Consider the following 23,397-nt stretch of genomic DNA (forward strand, 5'->3'; position numbering starts at 1 on the left):
GAAGAATACTACGTACGCCAACTAAAACATGTAAATTCGATAAAGAATAATCAGACAATACGACGTGAAACATAACAAAACTTAAACTTTTTTACTAAGGTAAGTATGTAAGTGGTTACATATCAACTTACTGAATAACAAAATACCCAATGACGTATTAACCAATACCACAATACCCATTGAATTACAATTACCCTAATAAATCAAGCATCCATAGAACTGGAAACTATGATTTTGCTGTCCTGGTTTCACGAACAAAAAGTCTATCTCTATTTTTAACGAGAAGTTGCAATGGAAACCTATGATCCAATCATAATGCTGAAAGCAAACTTTGAAGAAACCTAAAATTATTGCCACGTCAATGTTATTTTTCTTAATTTTGCCTCGAAAGAAAGAGAAAAGCGTCTCACTTGTTTTTGTGTACGGATCTCTGCCATGAAGGGGTCACTGCAAATCTGACAGTAGAGGTCGATCAAAGCAGAGCTTCTATCAGTCTGAACACCCACCTATAAAACAGCTTATGATGAAATCGAGGACCCAACAACGCAGTATAAAAAATGGAACAATCGACTTCCGTCGGAAGAACGAAGTTTGGCTTTGGTAATCGCTGGCTTAAGCTGAGGGGGTTTACCTTCACGGAGTGAGGAGGTAAATGAGGGTAGGGTCCGAAATGAGGAGGGAGTATTCAATGCACATTAACTTGCCCTTTACACCATAGAACTTACGTTTACATAGTACAGTTATGCCTGCACAGCACAGTTCAAAAACCGCCAAGAATTGCCCTTCACACCTGGACTAGAAAGGACTACAAAGAGACTAGAAAGGCTCATAATGAACTTCTAAGCAACTTAATTTCCCGGGTATTACCAGTTTATCCCGTTTTTCAAAATAAATCCACGAAAATTTTGGCCAGACGAAAAATCGGCCATCCGAAAAATTGCATTAAAAAAGGTCAACGAGACTTATGTAGTCGCTACTTCGTTTGAGGTTAAATAGCAATGCTCGCCTGGAAATAACTGCAAAGAGCATGTGTTGGCTGTGCTATACTTCTTTCCCCGTAGATGAACTGAGACTGGTTTGGAAGGTGAATACAGCGAGGTCGATACATCTTTTCCGCCTTGAGCAAAGCTGAAACAACATTAACAAATTCAGGGTTGCTAATGGACGAAAAAGAAGAATCGTATTACTCGGGTCAGAAAAATCAAACCTAATTTTATTTTTATTCAGAAGTTTACCATACGAAAAACAACAAGTGGCTCCATCGTAGCGGTTTTGACGCATTTTTGTCAAAGAAGTAAGAGATTTGGTTTTTTTAGATAGTCCATACATCTGATGCTATTGTTGTCCACAGACAAGTGTTTTTTGTGATTCAGATTTCAGCAGAAAAATAGATTGAATCTACTAGTCGGTCGAATTGCTCTCAAACGACCGGCGCGTGGTTGCCTTTGGTAGCACCCAGCTTGGGAGAAAAGATAGCAGGGGTGTGAGTGGAGTAGTGGGGGGGGTATGCGCGGAATTTGGGGGGAGGCAGAATTGGGATGGGGGCGTAGGCGGAATGGGGGGGGGGGGGGGCAAAGCGATGGGGGGTAGGGTCGGGAAAGCAGGACGAGAGGGGTCCAGACCACCAGGTGGAGGAGGGAGGGCTGGACTGGCGGCTTGCTTTGGGGGGGGGGGGAGGGGGGATTGATTGGGACGGGGGCCCTAGCGGGGTCAAAAAAATTTTGGTGAATCGCTTCTTAGTGACTGATATCAGGCGTAAGGCTTTAAGAGCCCTTAATGCCCTCCGGGCGTTACCTGTTTAACCTGTTCTTGAAGACAAAAAGTCCAATGAGTCAAACGAAAAATCGGTCAAGCAAAAAATTGCACAAAAAAAGACAACAGGACTTATATAGTTGCTACGATAATCGGTTGAGAGCAATTAAAAAGAAAAAGTATAATGCCACATCTGAACAAAAATTGTCTCAAAAACCAATAACGCGTCTAAAAATCATTTCATAACTCCATATTAAAGATATTTTGAAAAATTTCGCAGCATTAAACTACCCGTTGCCCACTAAATTTACAACTGCGTTCTGACTTAATTCACTATTTCAAATTCTTAATGACACAAAAAAAAGATTATAGTGGATTAGTACTTTGCAGTTTCAAATATTGAGCGTTTCCTTTTCTGTTAGTTTTTAGTCTTATGACTTATTCTCGCCAATTACAGGTTCCATTGGCATCCTTAGTTATATGTGAATCTACCTAGTATTTTTAGTTGAACAGTAAAGGTCGTTATGACACTACGACCCTCTTGAGGGGGGAGGAACTATATACTCAACTGGGTTTTTTTTGTTGAGACTGGTATCATTAGAAAGCTCGTCCAGCGTAGAATATGGAATTAAAAAGATTTTTTTAATTTTCGTTTTCTACAGGGAGTTATCGAGGCTTAAACTTCTGAGAAAAGAAGAGTGAATTCACGTTGTTTTTATTCACATTTTCCGGAATTTTTGCCTAAATTTTCGTCGATTTTGCTAAAATTTGTTATAATTTTTAAGAATAGTGTCGTTGATTTTATTTTTGAAGACGAACAAGCATTTTTGATTGTTTTGATTTAATTTTTTGGTCAAAAAATCTGGATAAACATTTCAAAATTTGGCCTTTTTCATCAACAACAGCACGAAATAAGCTACTTTAGTCCACTTTGATTAAATTTGCCTAAAGTACACCCCCAAACAACACTCATACAATCTTTGTAGACTCAGAGGGGGGCTATTTCTACTTCAGAGTCCGCAGAGAGTGCCTTGTAGTTAAAACTTTGCCGTTTTTTGCTAACTTTACTCGTTGATTATCAACAACGCAAAATTTATTTTGAGTTTCAACTCAGAAATTATCTATATCTACAACATTCGAAAAATCAATTGTTCTCAACGGACAATAAGTATTAACAGGGGTAGTTTTGGGCCAATCTTGGACTGTTACAATCCAAAAAAAACTCGGGTTGTAATCAGTCGGTCTTTTTTTTTTAAAAAAAGACTTTTTTTTTTAATAATAAAGAACAGAACATATCAAATCAAAGCTCAGGAGTGATAGGTCCAACCAATTCGCTTGCTAAACAGCTCCAGGCTAATGCATTTAGTTTTTTAATTGAAAGTTTATGGTCGTTTCTTTTTTTAAAAATAATTGACTTTTCAATAAATAATGGCTTAATTAACTTTTCCTCTATTTTTTTCTTAATTTGTTCAACTTCCAGCTTAGTGTCAGCAAAAAAAGACTGCTTCTTCTTTCTACTGAGTTAACATTTATTCTCGGTTGCAGTTTTAAGCCTGAAATTATTGTTTTCTGGCTTTGATACTACAAGATTTTAGATTTTTGTTTGTTTTGATATTTGCCAGTTTTTCACGTTTTCTAATTTTGTCACATTATCACATTATTGACAGTTCTCATGTCACCTTATTAGCATTCAAATTAAAGCACAATTGAACATATTAAAATCCTGAAAGATATAAATCATCGTTTTAATGGCCTCGACGCCTCTTTCTTGAAGAAATCAATTGAATTTTTTAATTTTGTATTAACTGTCATTTATACTTTGTCGTTTCGGTCGTATGAAATTTCCTGTATAGTGATAGCTTTGATTGGTTTTTCATGGAAGAATAGAAAAACCGATATTCTGATATTAGCAGATAGCTGATGGCTTTTATGACTTTCAAACCCATCGTTTTCCAAAATTAAAAAAAAACTTTTTTAACTTCGCAATTTTGTTCTTTTTGTTACCTAATCTCGTTAGTTGATTACAGGTCAAATATGACATTATGGGTGTCAAGGGAATAAAAGGGATTGGTGTCCCAAAATCTTTTTTTAAAAGATTTTGTTATGACCTTACTGGCTTCGACACCGCTTTTTCACAAAAAAAAAATTAAATTAATTTGATTTTTGTCATATTTGACGTTCTTTTTGTAGCTGCAAGAAACATTCTGGATAATTACAGGTCTCGAGGGTTTCCTTTCCATGAAAAAACGACGATATTTTAATAGCTCTTTTTGTAATTAATGCCTTTCATGACATTGAATGTAATTTTGTTTCGAAAAAAAAAATTAAAATTATTACATACTTTAGCACTTCGCTTTTTTGTCTACTTGTTACCTAGTCTTACTAATGAATGGCCACGTACTACATTATAGCTGTTTGAAGAAGGCGCAATCAAATATATTTTGAGTGCCAAAATTTGGCTTGACGGTTTTGACAGCGTTTTCTGGCAAGTTTCAATTGAAATTTTGTTTGTTCTTTGTTGTTCTTTTTAGCCGCTCTAAAAAATGAATAAGGTCAGGTCCTAATGCCCTTCTATAGAAGCAGTGGTAATCGCAAATTTGTGGTAATATTAATTTATTTCTAATGGTATTTATTACTTTGAAGTTAATTTTTTTTACTTTTCTGTTTGTTCTTTTTTGAATAATTGTTACCAAACCTTTTTATGGACTGGTCGCATATGTTTTCTGGTGATTTATAAGTTATTTTTGTTTAGTTTCAGGTTTATCTGACGGTATGTTGACTTTGTTATTAAATTTAGTTTTTAAGAGGGACATAAATTTTTTGATGTAATTAATGTTTGTTGTTGTTGTTTGATTTTGCTGTTCGTTTTGACTCGCTTTCTTAATATTGACATATTACAGCAATCTAATGCATCAATTTTTACTCCACTGAGTTATTTGTTTTGGAGGTTATCTTATCGTTCATACAGAATTTTTTGAAAAAGACTTGGGCTTTTTTGGGATTCGCAAAAAATAATTTTTGGGTTTTTCTATCTGTTCCTCATTTGGTAGACAATTATGCCAAAATTGTGGATGGGCGGGGTCGGAACCTTATGCGCCATTGCACATTACCGAGCCGCCTTGTTTGGTTTTAAAAATTCAATGGGATTTTAGGTCTCTTTTCTTTTTGTGGACTTAATAATTCGCCGATTAGGGACAGGTCCCCACCTGCTTTCTAATGAAATTGTGCAGTTTAGGTTTATCTGATGGTATTTTTGCTGGATTACTACGTTTTTTAAAAATAGATATTAACTTTTTGCCGTAATTAATGTTTTTTGTTTATGTTATTTTGTTGTATGCCTTGTCTCGTATTCTTATTAATGGCAGGTCTCAGCAGCACGGCATTATTTAATTCAATTAGAAGTTTGAGTTTGTGAAAATTTTTTTAAACTCAAACACCATTTATTTTCGACTAGTATGTGAATTTTATCTTTCTATCTGAAAGTTTCAATCGGTAGACAACTAGGCCAAAAATGTGGATGAGCTGGAGCAGAAGCGATCCTCCTTGTTCCGATTTACTGTCCTCCTACAATTATGTCCTCGACAGTTGGGCCACCGGCTCAACAATCACTTTGCGAAAAATTCATTCAGAATTATTTCAGGACTATAAGATCTGATGAAACTAACGCGTAGACTTCTTCCTGGTCTTTATCATGTCTTTAAGGAATCGGCACAGCTCAACTGAGTCAGTCAAACTAACATTGCCATGTACTAGCACCTCCAAGTGGACAGATGACATCATCTGAGGCACAAATGACTGCAGCCTAAATATATTTGACACATAAATGATAGCACCCAACCTCGGCTTTAATGGGCTATTTCCACTACAAATTTAACGAATGCACTACTGTTGAATTAAATAAAGACAACTGCAGTTCCTAATAAGCGCGAGTAAGAAGTTCAATCCATGTAAATTAAAATTCTAGCTTTCTAAGGTTTCAAGTCAAGAACTGACGAAAGAAAAACCGAATTACCTTCGATAATAGCAATATACCTTTCCCGACAAATTAGAAGTAGCCCAACAGTAAACCCTTAAGAGGCTAAAAATTAAAATGGAAACAATCAAATTACCTCTCCAATGTACATTGGTCCATAAAGCTAAGCAAGTCCTGATTTGAGAAAAAGTTCGATAAAAGCGCCAGGTTGGTAAGATTGGCAGATAATTTGAAAGGCTCAGACAAGAGAAGGTTTTCCAGGGATCGTTTGTAAAGGTCTTTGTAAGAGTCGAACTTGATTGGGTCGCTTGGAACAAATGATGTCATGCTGTCTATCACTGTCCTGATCAGCAGAGTCATTTTCTCAGATAGTCCTAAACAAGATCAAATTCTTATTTCGCTAAATTCCTAAACAACTTCTGCTTAGACGGTCTGGTAGCTTTAAGTTAGCAGTATAGTCTTCTGTTGTTCAAAGCCATATAAACATGTCCGGTAGATTGCCTCGAAATAGTCGCGATGGACGCTTGTGGCCTTCCACGGAATTGAAACAACTAAAGAAATAGATAGACAGATTGACCACCAGTCCTTTGATAGACCACTAGACTTTTTGGGTTTGATGTGGACTGTCATTTTTATGAGACACATACGCTCTCTAATAAAAAAAAGCCCTAATAAAGCTTTTTAAAAATTGATATTTAAAATCAAAAACTCTAATACTCACGAATTAGGGCATATACGTTTGGCACTACTTAGATGCACACTATTGATCTTAAACTAGTAATTCTTCATAAAATTTGCAGTTCATTAAGTGAATTCAGAAGTCCATTATTTAGTGAGCTAAGTCACGCAACTGACCTGAAAGGAGAACAAATGACTTCATGCACAAAAATTTTAACTGCAAAGCAGGAGAAGTAACTGAAATGGAAAAAGTCAATGGTCGGAAGAATCATCGATGGAGACGACAAATTAAAAATATAGTAGGACAAGTCCCACAAAACAATCCACAGAGTGCCAGCCGACAAGAAAAACAATCTCAAAAGTTGAAACTAAAATTGAACAAACTAAACAAAAAATAATTATTGCTAAAACTTTTGCAGCTTTTACCCTGAAGGCCAATTAAACATACCCACTAACAATAGAAAGATTTATTTAGAGGTCTGTTGGCCAAAATAGATGTCAATATCAGGAAATATGAAAAAACGAAAATTGCAAAATTTAAAGAATGTTCTCAATATGCAATACAAAAAAAATCAAAACTTCTTTTTCTCCAAAATCTCTCCACTAACCTATCTGCAAGGTATAAAAAAGTCATTGGCCTGTAACATATGGTAAATTAGAAAATGACTAAAATTACCAAAAAATTTGAAAACCATTGCAATTTTTAAACAACCGGCAAATCGCCGGAATAGCTGCGAAAGAATAGGATTGCGTGTCGTATGATATAGAAACAGATACAGATATAAGTTGAAAAAGTTATCGACGCCGCTCAAAAAGCTATGTAAAAAAATTAAGCGATAAATTAATAAAGCTTGTTAAAATTCATTGCGCAGAAGTCTTTTCATTAGGGACCCTTATTACACATATGAGTTCCTTTGACCTTAAACTAAATCAAACTAAACTTAAATTTTTAAAGTGCAAAAGTCATTTTATTGAGTGAGGTAAGTCACTTATGATCGAAATCTAATCAAGCAAAAAACTTTTGCTAGAGAGAGAGAGAGAGAGAGAGAGAGAGAGAGAGAAGAGAGAGAGAGAGAGAGAGAGAGAGAGAGAGAGAGAGAGAGAGAGAGAGAGAGAGAGAGAGAGAGAGAGAGAGAGAGGAACTGACTTCACGCGCCCAAAACCAGTTAGTGAGAGGAGAGAGGAATAAGTCATTCAGAAAATTTGACTTTTCAGCTTTGAGTGTGAACAAATGTAAAACAAAAAAAGAGCGTCAGACGACGAAACAAAAAAAAACCAAGAGCACCGCAATATAGCTCCGCTCAGCTTACAGCTTCGCAGCTATAATGAAAAGCTGCTAAAATTTTAGATTTCAGTTTGGTAAGAACCATTTCACTCTCTCCAGAGTTTATTCAGTACCCCAATTTCAAGCCCTAAAAAGTGCCATTGGCTCAAAAAGATCGAGACTAGGAACATGAAAAAAAAGTTCATGGACTAGGAACAAGAAATTTTGAAAAATTTCAAACGTTTAAAAATGCAAAAATTTGCGATATTAAAAATAAAACTCATTCCATTGACCTTAGCAACTATGCAAGAAACTAGCAAACCCCAGGGCAGGTTAACTGACCACTGAGACAAGAAAATGGGAATAAAAAAATATTTTCAGAAATGAAAAAACGCAAATTTCATCAGAAAAACTGTTAAAATTTGTGATATTAAAAAAGTTGAAAGCATATTGATTGCAATTAAAAACTATGCAGAAACTTAATATTAGACCATAGAGGAGGTTCTCCGGCCCCTGAGGCTTCAAACACTCAAAAAATGACAATAATTTTAGGAAAATTAAAAAATTGTCAAGAGTTTTTGAAAGTTGCTGAAATTCGTAACATAAAATTGTTGGAAATTGTTCCATTGCCATTAAAAACTATGCACTAAATCATTACCAAAACCTCGAAGAGGTTTCATGACCCTTGAGGCTGGAAGAACTCAAAATGAAAAATTTTCGAAAAACTTGATAAAAAGTAGTATCATTTTTCGTGATCATGTTTGCATTACCAAAACACATAGCTGATGAAATGGCCATAAAAAGACATTATACCTTGCATAAGATCTCTACCAACTTTGACAAACGTCAATTCAAGAGTAATCAAACAAAAACACGAAAACTTACAACAAGAAATTTTGAAAAAAGTCAAACGTTTAAAAATGCAAAAATTTGCCATAATAAAAATAAAACTCATTCCATTGACCTTAGCAACTATGCAAAAAACTAGCAAACCCCAGGGCAGGTTAACTCACCACTGAGACAAGAAAATGGTAATAAAATATTTTCAGAAATGAAAAAAAAACGCAAATTTCAGAAAAACTGTTAAAATTTGTGATATTGAAAAGTTTAAAACATATTGATTGCAATTAAAAACTATGCAGAAACTTAATATTAGACCGTAGAGGAGGTTCTCCGGCCCCTGAGGCTTCAAACACTCAAAAAATGACAATAATTTTAGGAAAATTAAAAAATTGTCAAGCGTTTTTAAAAGTTGCTGAAATTCGTAACATAAAATTTTTGAAAATCGTTCCATTGCCATTAAAAACTATGCACTAAATCATTACCAAAACCTCGAAGAGGTTTCATGAACCTTGAAGCTGGAAGAACTCAAAAATGAAAAATTTTCGAAAAACTTGATAAGTAGTATCATTTTTCGTGATCATGTTTGCATTACCAAAACACATAGCTGATGAATTGGCCATAAAAAGTCATTATATCTTGCAAAAGATCTCTACCAACTTTGACAAACGTCAATTCAAGAGTAATCAAACAAAAAACACGAAAATTTACCAAGAAATTTTGAAAAAATTCAAACGTTTAAAAATGCAAAAATTTGCGATATTAAAAATAAAACTCATTCCATTGACCTTAGCAACTATGCAAAAAACCAGCAAACTCCAGGGCAGGTTAACTGACCACTGAGACAAGAAAATGGGTTTTCAGAAATGAAAAAAAACGCAAATTTCAGAAAAACTGTTAAAATTTGTGATATTAAAAAGTTTAAAACATATTGATTGCAATTAAAAACTATGCAGAAACTTAATATTAGACCATAGAGGAGGTTCTCCGGCCCCTGAGGCTTCAAACACTCAAAAAATGACAATAATTTTAGGAAAATTAAAAAATTGTCGAGCGTTTTTAAAAGTTGCTGAAATTCGTAACATAATATTGTTGAAAATCGTTCCATTGCCATTAAAAACTATGCACTAAATCATTACCGAAACCTCGAAGAGGTTTCATGACCCTTGAGGCTGGAAGAACTCAAAAATGAAAAATTTTCGAAAAACTTGATAAGTAGTATCATTTTTCGTGATCATGTTTGCATTAACAAAACACATAGCTGATGAAGAGGCCATAAAAAGTCATTATATCTTGCAAAAGATCTCTACCAACTTTGACAAACGTCAATTCAAGAGTAATCAAACAAAAAACACGAAAATTTACAAGAAATTTTGAAAAAATTCAACCGTTTAAAAATGCAAAAATTTGCGATGTTAAAAATAAAACTCATTCCATTGACCTTAGCAACTATGCAAAAAACTAGCAAACCCCAGGGCAGGTTAACTGACCACTGAGACAAGAAAATGGGAATAAAAAAATATTTTCAGAAATAAAAAACGCAAATTTCAGCAAAAACTGTTAAAATTTGTGATATTAAAAAGTTTAAAACATATTGATTGCAATTAAAAACTATGCAGAAACTTAATATTAGGCCATAGAGGAGGTTCTCCGGCCCCTGAGGCTTCAAACACTCAAAAAATGACAATAATTTTAGGAAAATTAAAAAATTGTCAAACGTCTTTAAAAGTTGCTGAAATTCGTAACATAAAATTGTTGAAAATCGTTCCAGTGCCATTAAAAACTATGCACTAAATCATTACCAAAACCTCGGAGAGGTTTCATGACCCTCGAGGCTGGAAGAACTCAAAAATGAAAAATTTTCGAAAAACTTGATAAGTAGTATCATTTTTCGTGATCATGTTTGCATTAACAAAACACATAGCTGATGAAAAGGCCATAAAAGGTCATTATATCTTGCAAAAGATCTCTACCAACTTTGACAAACGTCAATTCAAGAGTAATCAAACAAAAAACACGAAAATTTACAAGAAATTTTGAAAAAATTCAACCGTTTAAAAATGCAAAAATTTGCGATGTTAAAAATAAAAACTCATTCCATTGACCTTAGCAACTATGCAAAAAACTAGCAAACCCCAGGGCAGGTTAACTGACCACTGAGACAAGAAAATGGGAATAAAAAAATATTTTCAGAAATAAAAAACGCAAATTTCAGAAAAACTGTTAAAATTTGTGATATTAAAAAGTTTAAAACATATTGATTGCAATTAAAAACTATGCAGAAACTTAATATTAGGCCATAGAGGAGGTTCTTCGGCCCCTGAGGCTTCAAACACTCAAAAAATGACAATAATTTTAGGAAAATTAAAAAATTGTCAAACGTCTTTAAAAGTTGCTGAAATTCGTAACATAAAATTGTTGAAAATCGTTCCAGTGCCATTAAAAACTATGCACTAAATCATTACCAAAACCTCGGAGAGGTTTCATGACCCTCGAGGCTGGAAGAACTCAAAAATGAAAAATTTTCGAAAAACTTGATAAGTAGTATCATTTTTCGTGATCATGTTTGCATTAACAAAACACATAGCTGATGAAAAGGCCATAAAAGGTCATTATATCTTGCAAAAGATCTCTACCAACTTTGAGAAACGTCAATTCAAGAGTAATCAAACAAAAAACACGAAAATTTAAAACAAGAAATTTTGAAAAAATTCAACCGTTTAAAAATGCAAAAATTTGCGATATTAAAAATAAAACATATTCCATTGACCTTAGCAACTATGCAAAAAACTAGCAAACCCCAGGACAGGTTAACTGACCACTGAGACAAGAAAATGGGAATAAAAAAATATTTTCAGAAATAAAAAACGCAAATTTCAGAAAAACTGTTAAAATTTGTGATATTAAAAAGTTTAAAACAAATTGATTGCAATTAAAAACTATGCAGAAACTTAATATTAGACCATAGAGGAGGTTCTCCGGCCCCTGAGGCTTCAAACACTCAAAAAATGACAATAATTTTAGGAAAATTAAAAAATTGTCAAGCGTTTTTAAAAGTTGCTGAAATTCGTAACATAAAATCGTCCCATTGCCATTAAAAACTATGCACTAAATCATTACCAAAACCTCGGAGAGGTTTCATGACCCTTGAGGCTGGAAGAACTCAAAAATGAAAAATTTTCGAAAAACTTGATAAGTAGTATCATTTTTCGTGATCATGTTTGCATTAACAAAACACATAGCTGATGAAGAGGCCATAAAAAGTCATTATATCTTGCAAAAGATCTCTACCAACTTTGACAAACGTCAATTCAAGAGTAATCAAACATAAAACACAAAAATTTACAACAAGAAATTTTGAAAAAATTCAACCGTTTAAAAATGCAAAAATTTGCGATATTAAAAATAAAACTCATTCCATTGACCTTAGCAACTATGCAAAAAACTAGCAAACCCCAGGGCAGGTTAACTGACCACTGAGACAAGAAAATGGAAATAAAAAAATATTTTCAGAAATAAAAAACGCAAATTTCAGAAAAACTGTTAAAATTTGTGATATTAAAAAGTTTAAAACATATTGATTGCAATTAAAAACTATGCAGAAACTTAATATTAGACCATAGAGGAGGTTCTCCGGCCCCTGAGGCTTCAAACACTCAAAAAATGACAATAATTTTAGGAAAATTAAAAAATTGTCAAGCGTTTTTAAAAGTTGCTGAAATTCCTAACATAAAATTGTTGAAAATCGTTCCATTGCCATTAAAAACTATGCACTAAATCATTACCAAAACCTCGAAGAGGTTTCATGACCCTTGAGGCTGGAAGAACTCAAAAATGAAAAATTTCGAAAAACTTGATAAGTAGTATCATTTTTCGTGATCATGTTTGCATTAACCAAAACACATAGCTGATGAAAAGGCCATAAAAAGTCATTATATCTTGCAAAAGATCTCTACCAACTTTGACAAACGTCAATTCAAGAGTAATCAAACAAAATACACGAAAATTTACAAGAAATTTTGAAAAAATTCAAACGTTTAAAAATGCAAAAATTTGCGATATTAAAAATAAAACTCATTCCATTGACCTTAGCAACTATGCAAAAAACTAGCAAACCCCAGGGCAGGTTAACTGACCACTGAGACAAGAAAATGGGAATAAAAAAATATTTTCAGAAATAAAAAACGCAAATTTCAGAAAATCTGTTAAAATTTGTGATATTAAAAAGTTTAAAACATATTGATTGCAATTAAAAACTATGCAGAAACTTAATATTAGACCATAGAGGAGGTTCTCCGGCCCCTGAGGCTTCAAACACTCGAAAAATGACAATAATTTTAGGAAAATTAAAAAATTGTCAAGCGTTTTTAAAAGTTGCTGAAATTCGTAACATAAAATTGTTGAAAATCGTTCCATTGCCATTAAAAACTATGCACTAAATCATTACCAAAACCTCGAAGAGGTTTCATGACCCTTGAGGCTGGGAGAACTCAAAAATGAAAAATTTTCGAAAAACTTGATAAGTAGTATCATTTTTCGTGATCATGTTTTCATTAACCAAAACACATAGCTGATGAAATGGCCGTAAAAAGTCATTATATCTTGCAAAAGATCTCTACCAACTTTGACAAACGTCAATTCAAGAGTAATCAAACAAAAAACACGAAAATTTACAAGAAATTTTGAAAAAATTCAAACGTTTAAAAATGCAAAAATTTGCGATATTAAAATAAAACGCATTCCATTGACCTTAGCAACTATGCAAAAAACTAGCAAACCCCAGGGCAGGTTAACTGACCACTGAGACAAGAAAATGGGAATAAAAAAATATTCTCAGAAATGAAAAAAAAACGCAAATTTCAGAAAAACTTAAAATTTGTGATATTGAAAAGTTTAAAACATATTGATTGCAATTAAAAACTATGCAGAAACTTAATACTAGACCGTAGAGGAGGTTCTCCGGCCCCTGAGGCTTCAAACACTCAAAAAATGACAATAATTTTAGGAAAATTAAAAAATTGTCAAGCGTTTTTAAAAGTTGCTGAAATTCGTAACATAAAATTTTTGAAAATCGTTCCATTGCCATTAAAAACTATGCACTAAATCATTACCAAAACCTCGAAGAGGTTTCATGAACCTTGAAGCTGGAAGAACTCAAAAATGAAAAATTTTCGAAAACTTGATAAGTAGTATCATTTTTCGTGATCATGTTTGCATTACCAAAACACATAGCTGATGAATTGGCCATAAAAAGTCATTATATCTTGCAAAAGATCTCTACCAACTTTGACAAACGTCAATTCAAGAGTAATCAAACAAAAATCACGAAAATTTACAAGAAATTTTGAACAAAATTCAAACGTTTAAAAATGCAAAAATTTGCGATATTAAAAATAAAACTCAATCCATTGACCTTAGCAACTATGCAAAAAACTAGCAAACCCCAGGGCAGGTTAACTGACCACTGAGACAAGAAAATGGGAATAAAAAATATTTTCTGAAAGGAAAAAAAAGCAAATTTCAGAAAAACTGTTAAAATTTGTGATATTAAAAAGTTTAAAACATATTCATTGCAATTAAAAACTATGCAGAAACTTAATATTAGACCATAGAGGAGGTTCTCCGGCCCCTGAGGCTTCAAACACTCAAAAAATGACAATAATTTTAGGAAAATTTAAAAAATGTCAAGCGTTTTTAAAAGTTGCTGAAATTCGTAACATAAAATTGTTGAAAATCGTTCCATTGCCATTAAAAACAATGCACTAAATCATTACCAAAACCTCGAAGAGGTTTCATGACCCTTGAGGCTGGAAGAAACAAAAAAATGAAAAATTTTCGAAAAACTTGATAAAAAGTAGGATCAATTTTCGTGATCATGTTTGCATTACCAAAACACATAGCTGATAAAATGGCCATAAAAAGTCATTATATCTTGCAAAAGATCTCTACCAACTTTGACAAACGTCAATTCAAGAGTAATCAAACAAAAAACACGAAAATTTTCAACAAGAAATTTTGAAAAATTTCAAACGTTTACAAATGCAAAAATTTGCGATATTAAAAAAAACTCATTCCATTGACTTTAGCAACTATGCAAAAAACTAGCAAACACCAGGGCAAGTTAACTGACCACTGAGACAAGAAAAAGGGAACAAAAAAATATTTTCAGAAATGAAAAAAACGCAAATTTCATCAGAAAAACTTAAAATTTGTGATATTAAAAAGTTTAAAACATATTGATTGCAATTAAAAACTATGCAGAAACTTAATATTAGACCATAGAGGAGGTTCTCCGGCCCCTGAGGCTTCAAACACTCAAAAAATGACAATTTTAGGAAAATTAAAAAATTGTCAAGCGTTTTTAAAAGTTGCTGAAATTCGTAACATAAAATTGTTGAAAATCGTCCCATTGCCATTAAAAACTATGCACTAAATCATTACCAAAACCTCGAAGAGGTTTCATGACCCTTGAGGCTGGAAGAACTCAAAAATGAAAAATTTTCGAAAAACTTGATAAGTAGTATCATTTTTCGTGATCATGTTTGCATTAACCAAAACACATAGCTGATGAAAAGGCCATAAAAAGTCATTATATCTTGCAAAAGATCTCTACCAACTTTGACAAACGTCAATTCAAGAGTAATCAAACAAAAAACACGAAAATTTACAAGAAATTTTGAAAAATTTCAAACGTTTAAAAATGCAAAAATTTGCGATATTAAAAAAACTCATTCCATTGACCTTAGCAACTATGCAAAAAACTAGCAAACCCCAGGGCAGGTTAACTGACCACTGAGACAAGAAAAAAGGGAACAAAAAAATATTTTCAGAAATGAAAAAAAACGCAAATTTCATCAGAAAACTTAAAATTTGTGATATTAAAAAGTTTAAAACATATTGATTGCAATTAAAAACTATGCAGAAACTTAATATTAGACCATAGAGGTGGTTCTCCGGCCCCTGAGGCTTCAAACACTCAAAAAATGACAATAATTTTAGGAAAATTAAAAAATTGTCAAGCGTTTTTGAAAGTTGCTGAAATTCGTAACATAAAATTGTTGAAAATCGTTCCATTGCCATTAAAAACTATGCACTAAATCATTACAAAAACCTCGGAGAGGTTTCATGACCCTCGAGACTGGAAGAACTCAAAAAAGAAAAATTTTCGAAAAACTTGATAAAAACTAGTATCATTTTTCGTGATCATGTTTGCATTACCAAAACACATAGCTGATAAAATGGCCAGAAAAAGTCATTATATCTTGCAAAAGATCTCTACCAACTTTAACAAACGTCAATTCAAGAGTAATCAAACCAAAAACACGAAAACTTACAACAAGAAATTTTGAAAATTCAAACGTTTAAAAATGCAAACATTTGCGATATTAAAAATAAAACTCATTCCATTGACCTTAGCAACTATGCAAAAAACTAGCAAACCCCAGGGCAGGTTAACTGACCACTGAGACAAAATGGGAATAAAAAATTATTTTCGGAAATGAAAAAAAACGCAAATTTCGTCAGAAAAACTGTTAAAATTTGTGATATTAAAAAGTTGAGAACATATTGATTGCAATTAAAAACTATGCAGAAACTTGATATTAGACCATAGAGGAGGTTCTCCGGCCCCTGAGGCTTCAAACACTCAAAAAACGACAATAATTTTAGGAAAATTAAAAAATTGTCAAGCGTTTTTAAAAGTTGCTGAAATTCGTAACATTAAATTGTTGAAAATCGTTCCATGGCCATTAAAAACTATGCACTAAATCATTACCAAAACCTCGAAGAGGTTTCATGACCCTTGAGGCTGGAAGAACTCAAAAATGAAAAATTTTCGAAAAACTTGATAAAAAGTAGTATCATTTTTCGTGATCATGTTTGCATTACCAAAACACATAGCTGATGAAATGGCCATAAAAAGTCATTACATATTGCAAAAGATGTCTACCAACTTTTACAAACGTCAATTCAAGATTAATCAAACAAAAAACACGAAAATTTACACCAAGAAATTTTGAAAAAATTCAAACGTTTAAAGATGCCAAAAATTTGCGATATTAAAAACAAAACTCATTCCATTGACCTTAGCAACTATGCAAGAAACTAGCAAACCCCAGGGCAGGTTAACTGACCACTGAGACAAAATGGGAATAAAAAATTATTTTCGGAAATGAAAAAAACGCAAATTTCGTCAGAAAAACTGTTAAAATTTGTGATATTAAAAAGTTGAGAACACATTGATTGCAATTAAAAACTATGCAGAAACTTGATATTAGACCATAGAGGAGGTTCTCCGGCCCTTGAGGCTTCAAACACTCAAAAAACGACAATAATTTTAGGAAAATTAAAAAATTGTCAAGCGTTTTTAAAAGTTGCTGAAATTCGTAACATTAAATTGTTGAAAATCGTTCCATGGCCATTAAAAACTATGCACTAAATCATTACCAAAACCTCGAAGAGGTTTCATGACCCTTGAGGCTGGAAGAACTCAAAAATGAAAAATTTTCGAAAAACTTGATAAAAAGTAGTATCATTTTTCGTGATCATGTTTGCATTACCAAAACACTTAGCTGATAAAATGGCCATAAAAAGTCATTACATCTTGCAAAAGATGTCTACCAACTTTGACAAACGTCAATTCAAGAGTAATCAAACAAAAAACACGAAAATTTACAAGAAATTTTGAAAAATCAAACGTTTAAAAATGCAAAATTTTGCGATATTAAAAACAAAACTCATTCCATTGACCTTAGCAACTATGCAAAAAACTAGCAAAACCCAGGGCAAGTTAACTGACCACTGAGACAAGAAAAAGGGAACAAAAAATATTTTCAGAAATGAAAAAAAACGCAAATTTCATCAGAAAAACTGTTAAAATTTGTGATATTAAAAAGTTGAAAACATATTGATTGCAAATAAAAACTATGCAGAAACTTAATATTAGACCATAGAGGAGGTTCTCCGGTCCCTGAGGCTTCAAACACTCAAAAAATGACAATAATTTTAGGAAAATTAAAAAATTGTCAAGCGTTTTTAAAAGTTGCTGAAATTCTTAACATAAAATTGTTGAAAATCGTTTCATTGCCATTAAAAACTATGCACTAAATCATTACCAAAACCTCGAAGAGGTTTCATGACCCTTGAGGCTGGAAGAACTTAAAAATGAAAAATTTTCGAAAAACTTGATAAAAAGTAGTATCATTTTTCGTGATCATGTTTGCATTACCAAAACACATAGCTGATGAAATGGCCATAAAAAGTCATTATATCTTGCAAAAGATCTCTACCAACTTTGACAAACGTCAATTCAAGAGTAATCAAACAAAAAACACGAAAATTTACACCAAAAAATTTTGAAAAAATTCAAACGTTTAAAAATGCAAAAATTTGCGATATTAAAAACAAAACTCATTCCATTGACCTTAGCAACTATGCAAAAAACTAGCAAACCCTAGGGCAAGTTAATTGACCACTGAGACAAGAAAAAGGGAACAAAGAAATATTTTCAGAAATGAAAAAAAAACGCAAACTTCATCAGAAAAACTTAAAATTTGTGATATTAAAAAGTTGAAAACATATTGATTGCAATTAAAAACTATGCAGAAACTTAATATTAAACCATAGAGGAGGTTCTCCGGTCCCTGAGGCTTCAAACACTCAAAAAATGACAATAATTTTAGGAAAATTAAAAAATTGTCAAGCGTTTTTAAAAGTTTCTGAAATTCGTAACATAAAATTGTTGAAAATCGTTCCATTGCCATTAAAAACTATGCACTAAATCATTACCAAAACCTCGAAGAGGTTTCATGACCCTTGAGGCTGGAAGAACTCAAAAATGAAAAATTTTCGAAAAACTTGATAAAAAGTAGTATCATTTTTCGTGATCATGTTTGCATTACCAAAACACATAGCTGATGAAATGGCCATAAAAAGTCATTATATCTTGCAAAAGATCTCTACCAACTTTGACACACGTCAATTCAAGAGTAATCAAACAAAAAACACGAAAATTTACAACAAGAAATTTTGAAAAATTCAAACGTTTAAAAATGCAAAAATTTGAGATATTAAAATTAAAACTCAATCCATTGACCTTAGCAACAATGCAAAAAACTAGGAAACTCCAGGGCAGGTTAACTGACCACTGAGACAAGAAAATGGGAATAAAAAATATTTTCAGAAATGAAAAACGCAAATTTCAGAAAAACTGTTAAAATTTGTGATATTAGAAAGTTTAAAACATATTGATTGCAATTAAAAACTATGCTGAAACTTAATATTAGACCATAGAGGAGGTTCTCCGGTCCCTGAGGCTTCAAACACTCAAAAATGACAATAATTTTAGGAAAAATAAAAAATTGTCAAGCGTTTTTAAAAGTTTCTGAAATTCGTAACATAAAATTGTTGAAAATCGTTTCATTGCCATTAAAAACTATGCACTAAATCATTACCAAAACCTCGAAGAGGTTTCATGACCCTTGAGGCTGAAAGAACTCAAAAATGAAAAATTTTCGAAAAACTTGATAAAAAGTAGTATCATTTTTCGTGATCATGTTGGCATTACCAAAACACATAGCTGATGAAATGGCCATAAAAAGTCATTATATCTTGCAAAAGATCTCTACCAACTTTGACACACGTCAATTCAAGAGTAATCAAACAAAAAACACGAAAATTTACAACAAGAAATTTTGAAAAATTCAAACGTTTAAAAATGCAAAAATTTGCGATATTAAAAATAAAACTCAATCCATTGACCTTAGCAACTATGCAAAAAACTAGGAAACTCCAGGGCAGGTTAACTGACCACTGAGACAAGAAAATGGGAATAAAAAATATTTTCAGAAATGAAAAACGCAAATTTCAGAAAAACTGTTAAAATTTGTGATATTAGAAAGTTTAAAACATATTGATTGCAATTCAAAACTATGCTGAAACTTAATATTAGACCATAGAGGAGGTTCTCCGGCCCCTGAGTCTTCAAACACTCAAAAAATGACAATAATTTATTTAAAATTTAAAAATTGTCAAGCGTTTTTAAAAGTTGCTGATATTCGTAACATAAAATTGTTGAAAATCGTTTCATTGCCATTAAAAACTATGCATTAAATCATTACCAAAACCTCGAAGAGGTTTCATGACCCTTGAGGCTGAAAGAACTCAAAAATGAAAAATTTTCGAAAAACTTGATAAAAAGTAGTATCATTTTTCGTGATCATGTTTGCATTACCAAAACACATAGCTGATGAAATGGCCATAAAAAGTCATTATATCTTGCAAAAGATCTCTACCAACTTTGACAAACGTCAATTCAAGAGTAATCAAACAAAAAACACGAAAATTTACAACAAGAAATTTTGAAAAATTCAAACGTTTAAAAATGCAAAAATTTGCGATATTAAAAATAAAACTCAATCCATTGACCTTAGCAACTATGCAAAAAACTAGGAAACTCCAGGGCAGGTTAACTGACCACTGAGACAAGAAAATGGGAATAAAAAATATTTTCAGAAATGAAAAACGCAAATTTCAGAAAAACTGTTAAAATTTGTGATATTAGAAAGTTTAAAACATATTGATTGCAATTCAAAACTATGCTGAAACTTAATATTATACCATAGAGGAGGTTCTCCGGCCCCTGAGTCTTCAAACACTCAAAAAATGACAATAATTTATTTAAAATTTAAAAATTGTCAAGCGTTTTTAAAAGTTGCTGATATTCGTAACATAAAATTGTTGAAAATCGTTTCATTGCCATTAAAAACTATGCACTAAATCATTACCAAAACCTCGAAGAGGTTTCATGACCCTTGAGGCTGAAAGAACTCAAAAATGAAAAATTTTCGAAAAACTTGATAAAAAGTAGTATCATTTTTCGTGATCATGTTTGCATTACCAAAACACATAGCTGATGAAATGGCCATAAAAAGTCATTATATCTTGCAAAAGATCTCTACCAACTTTGACACACGTCAATTCAAGAGTAATCAAACAAAAAACACGAAAATTTACAACAAGAAATTTTGAAAAATTCAAACGTTTAAAAATGCAAAAATTTGCGATATTAAAAATAAAACTCAATCCATTGACCTTAGCAACTATGCAAAAAACTAGGAAACTCCAGGGCAGGTTAACTGACCACTGAGACAAGAAAATGGGAATAAAAAATATTTTCAGAAATGAAAAACGCAAATTTCAGAAAAACTGTTAAAATTTGTGATATTAGAAAGTTTAAAACATATTGATTGCAATTCAAAACTATGCTGAAACTTAATATTAGACCATAGAGGAGGTTCTCCGGCCCCTGAGTCTTCAAACACTCAAAAATGACAATAATTTATTGAAAATTTAAAAATTGTCAAGCGTTTTTAAAAGTTGCTGATATTCGTAACATAAAATTGTTGAAAATTGTTCCATTGCCATTAAAAACAATGCACTAAATCATTACCAAAACCTCGAAGAGGTTTCATGACCCTTGAGGCTGGAAGAACTCAAAAATGAAAAATTTTCGAAAAATTTGATAAAAAGTAGTATCATTTTTCGTGATCATGTTTGCATTACCAAAACACATAGCTGATAAAATGGCCATAAAAAGTCATTATATCTTGCAAAAGATCTCTACCAACTTTGACAAACGTCAATTCAAGAGTACTCAAACAAAAAACACGAAAATTTACAAGAAATTTTGAAAAATTTCAAAATTTAAAAATGCAAAAATATGCGATATTAAAAAAACTCATTCCATTGACATTAGCAACTATGCAAAAAACTATCAAACCCCAGGGCAAGTTAACTGACCACTGAGACAAGAAAAAGGGAACAAAAAAATATTTTCAGAAATGAAAAAAAAACGCAAATTTCATCAGTAAAACTGTTAAAATTTGTGATATTAAAAAGTTGAAAACATATTGATTGCAATTAAAAACTATGCAGAAACTTAATATTAGACCATAGAGGAGGTTCTCCGGTCCCTGAGGCTTCAAACACTCAAAAAATGACAATAATTTTAGGAAAATTAAAAAATTGTCAAGCGTTTTTAAAAGTTGCTGAAATTCGTAACATTAAATTGTTGAAAATTGTTCCATGGCCATTAAAAACTATGCACTAAATCATTACCAAAACTTCGAAGAGGTTTCATGACCCTTCAGGCTGGAAGAACTCAAAAATGAAAAATTTTCGAAAAATTTGATAAAAAGTAGTATCATTTTTCGTGATCATGTTTGCATTACCAAAACACATAGCTGATAAAATGGCCATAAAAAGTCATTATATCTTGCAAAAGATCTCTACCAACTTTGACAAACGTCAATTCAAGAGTACTCAAACAAAAAACACGAAAATTTACAAGAAATTTTGAAAAATTTCAAAATTTAAAAATGCAAAAATATGCGATATTAAAAAAACTCATTCCATTGACATTAGCAACTATGCAAAAAACTATCAAACCCCAGGGCAAGTTAACTGACCACTGAGACAAGAAAATGGGAATAAAAAATATTTTCAGAAATGAAAAACGCAAATTTCAGAAAAACTGTTAAAATTTGTGATATTAGAAAGTTTAAAACATATTGATTGCAATTCAAAACTATGCTGAAACTTAATATTAGACCATAGAGGAGGTTCTCCGGCCCCTGAGTCTTCAAACACTCAAAAAATGACAATAATTTATTGAAAATTTAAAAATTGTCAAGCGTTTTTAAAAGTTGCTGATATTCGTAACATAAAATTGTTGAAAATTGTTCCATTGCCATTAAAAACAATGCACTAAATCATTACCAAAACCTCGAAGAGGTTTCATGACCCTTGAGGCTGGAAGAACTCAAAAATGAAAAATTTTCGAAAAATTTGATAAAAAGTAGTATCATTTTTCGTGATCATGTTTGCATTACCAAAACACATAGCTGATAAAATGGCCATAAAAAGTCATTATATCTTGCAAAAGATCTCTACCAACTTTGACAAACGTCAATTCAAGAGTACTCAAACAAAAAACACGAAAATTTACAAGAAATTTTGAAAAATTTCAAAATTTAAAAATGCAAAAATATGCGATATTAAAAAAACTCATTCCATTGCCATTAGCAACTATGCAAAAAACTATCAAACCCCAGGGCAAGTTAACTGACCACTGAGACAAGAAAAAGGGAACAAAAAAATATTTTCAGAAATGAAAAAAAAACGCAAATTTCATCAGTAAAACTGTTAAAATTTGTGATATTAAAAAGTTGAAAACATATTGATTGCAATTAAAAACTATGCAGAAACTTAATATTAGACCATAGAGGAGGTTCTCCGGTCCCTGAGGCTTCAAACACTCAAAAAATGACAATAATTTTAGGAAAATTAAAAAATTGTCAAGCGTTTTCAAAAGTTGCTGAAATTCGTAACATAAAATTGTTGAAAATCGTTCCATTGCCATTAAAAACTATGCACTAAATCATTACCAAAACCTCGGAGAGGTTTCATGACCCTCGAGGCTGGAAGAACTCAAAAATGAAAAATTTTCGAAAAACTTGATAAAAAGTAGTATCATTTTTCGTTATCATGTTTGCATTACCAAAACATAGCTGATAAAATGGCCATAAAAAGTCATTATATCTTGCAAAAGATCTCTACCAACTTTAACAAACGTCAATTCAAGAGTAATCAAACAAAAAACACGAAAATTTACAAGAAATTTTGAAAATTCAAACGTTTAAAAATGCAAACATTTGTGATATTAAAAAAAACTCATTCCATTGACCTTAGCAACTATGCAAAAAACTAGCAAACCCCAGGGCAGGTTAACTGACCACTGAGACAAGAAAATGGGAATAAAAAAATATTTTCGGAAATGAAAAAAACGCAAATTTCATCAGAAAAACTGTTAAAATTTGTGATATTAAAAAGT

General features: G+C 32.0%; 1 protein-coding gene across 1 annotated transcript in view; it reads right to left on the minus strand.

Annotated features, from left to right (window-relative positions):
• The window catches only part of LOC142350508 (insulin-degrading enzyme-like), a gene marked incomplete at its 3' end in the record, with an annotated part of 51,054 nt that continues 27,657 nt past the window's right edge, over positions 1–23,397 (minus strand). Inside the window, exons 8-12 of the mRNA XM_075402359.1 lie at positions 5,862–6,099; positions 5,418–5,554; positions 1,007–1,128; positions 411–506; positions 1–21 (exon numbers count right to left, since the gene is read on the minus strand). Of these exons, the coding sequence (XP_075258474.1) occupies positions 1–21; positions 411–506; positions 1,007–1,128; positions 5,418–5,554; positions 5,862–6,099 (614 nt within the window). The remainder of the gene's footprint in view (positions 22–410; positions 507–1,006; positions 1,129–5,417; positions 5,555–5,861; positions 6,100–23,397) is intronic.

This window comes from Convolutriloba macropyga, chromosome 12, assembly GCF_964194025.1.
Source record: "Convolutriloba macropyga chromosome 12, txConMacr16.3, whole genome shotgun sequence".
In the NCBI taxonomy this organism is placed as follows: domain Eukaryota; kingdom Metazoa; phylum Xenacoelomorpha; order Acoela; family Convolutidae; genus Convolutriloba; species Convolutriloba macropyga.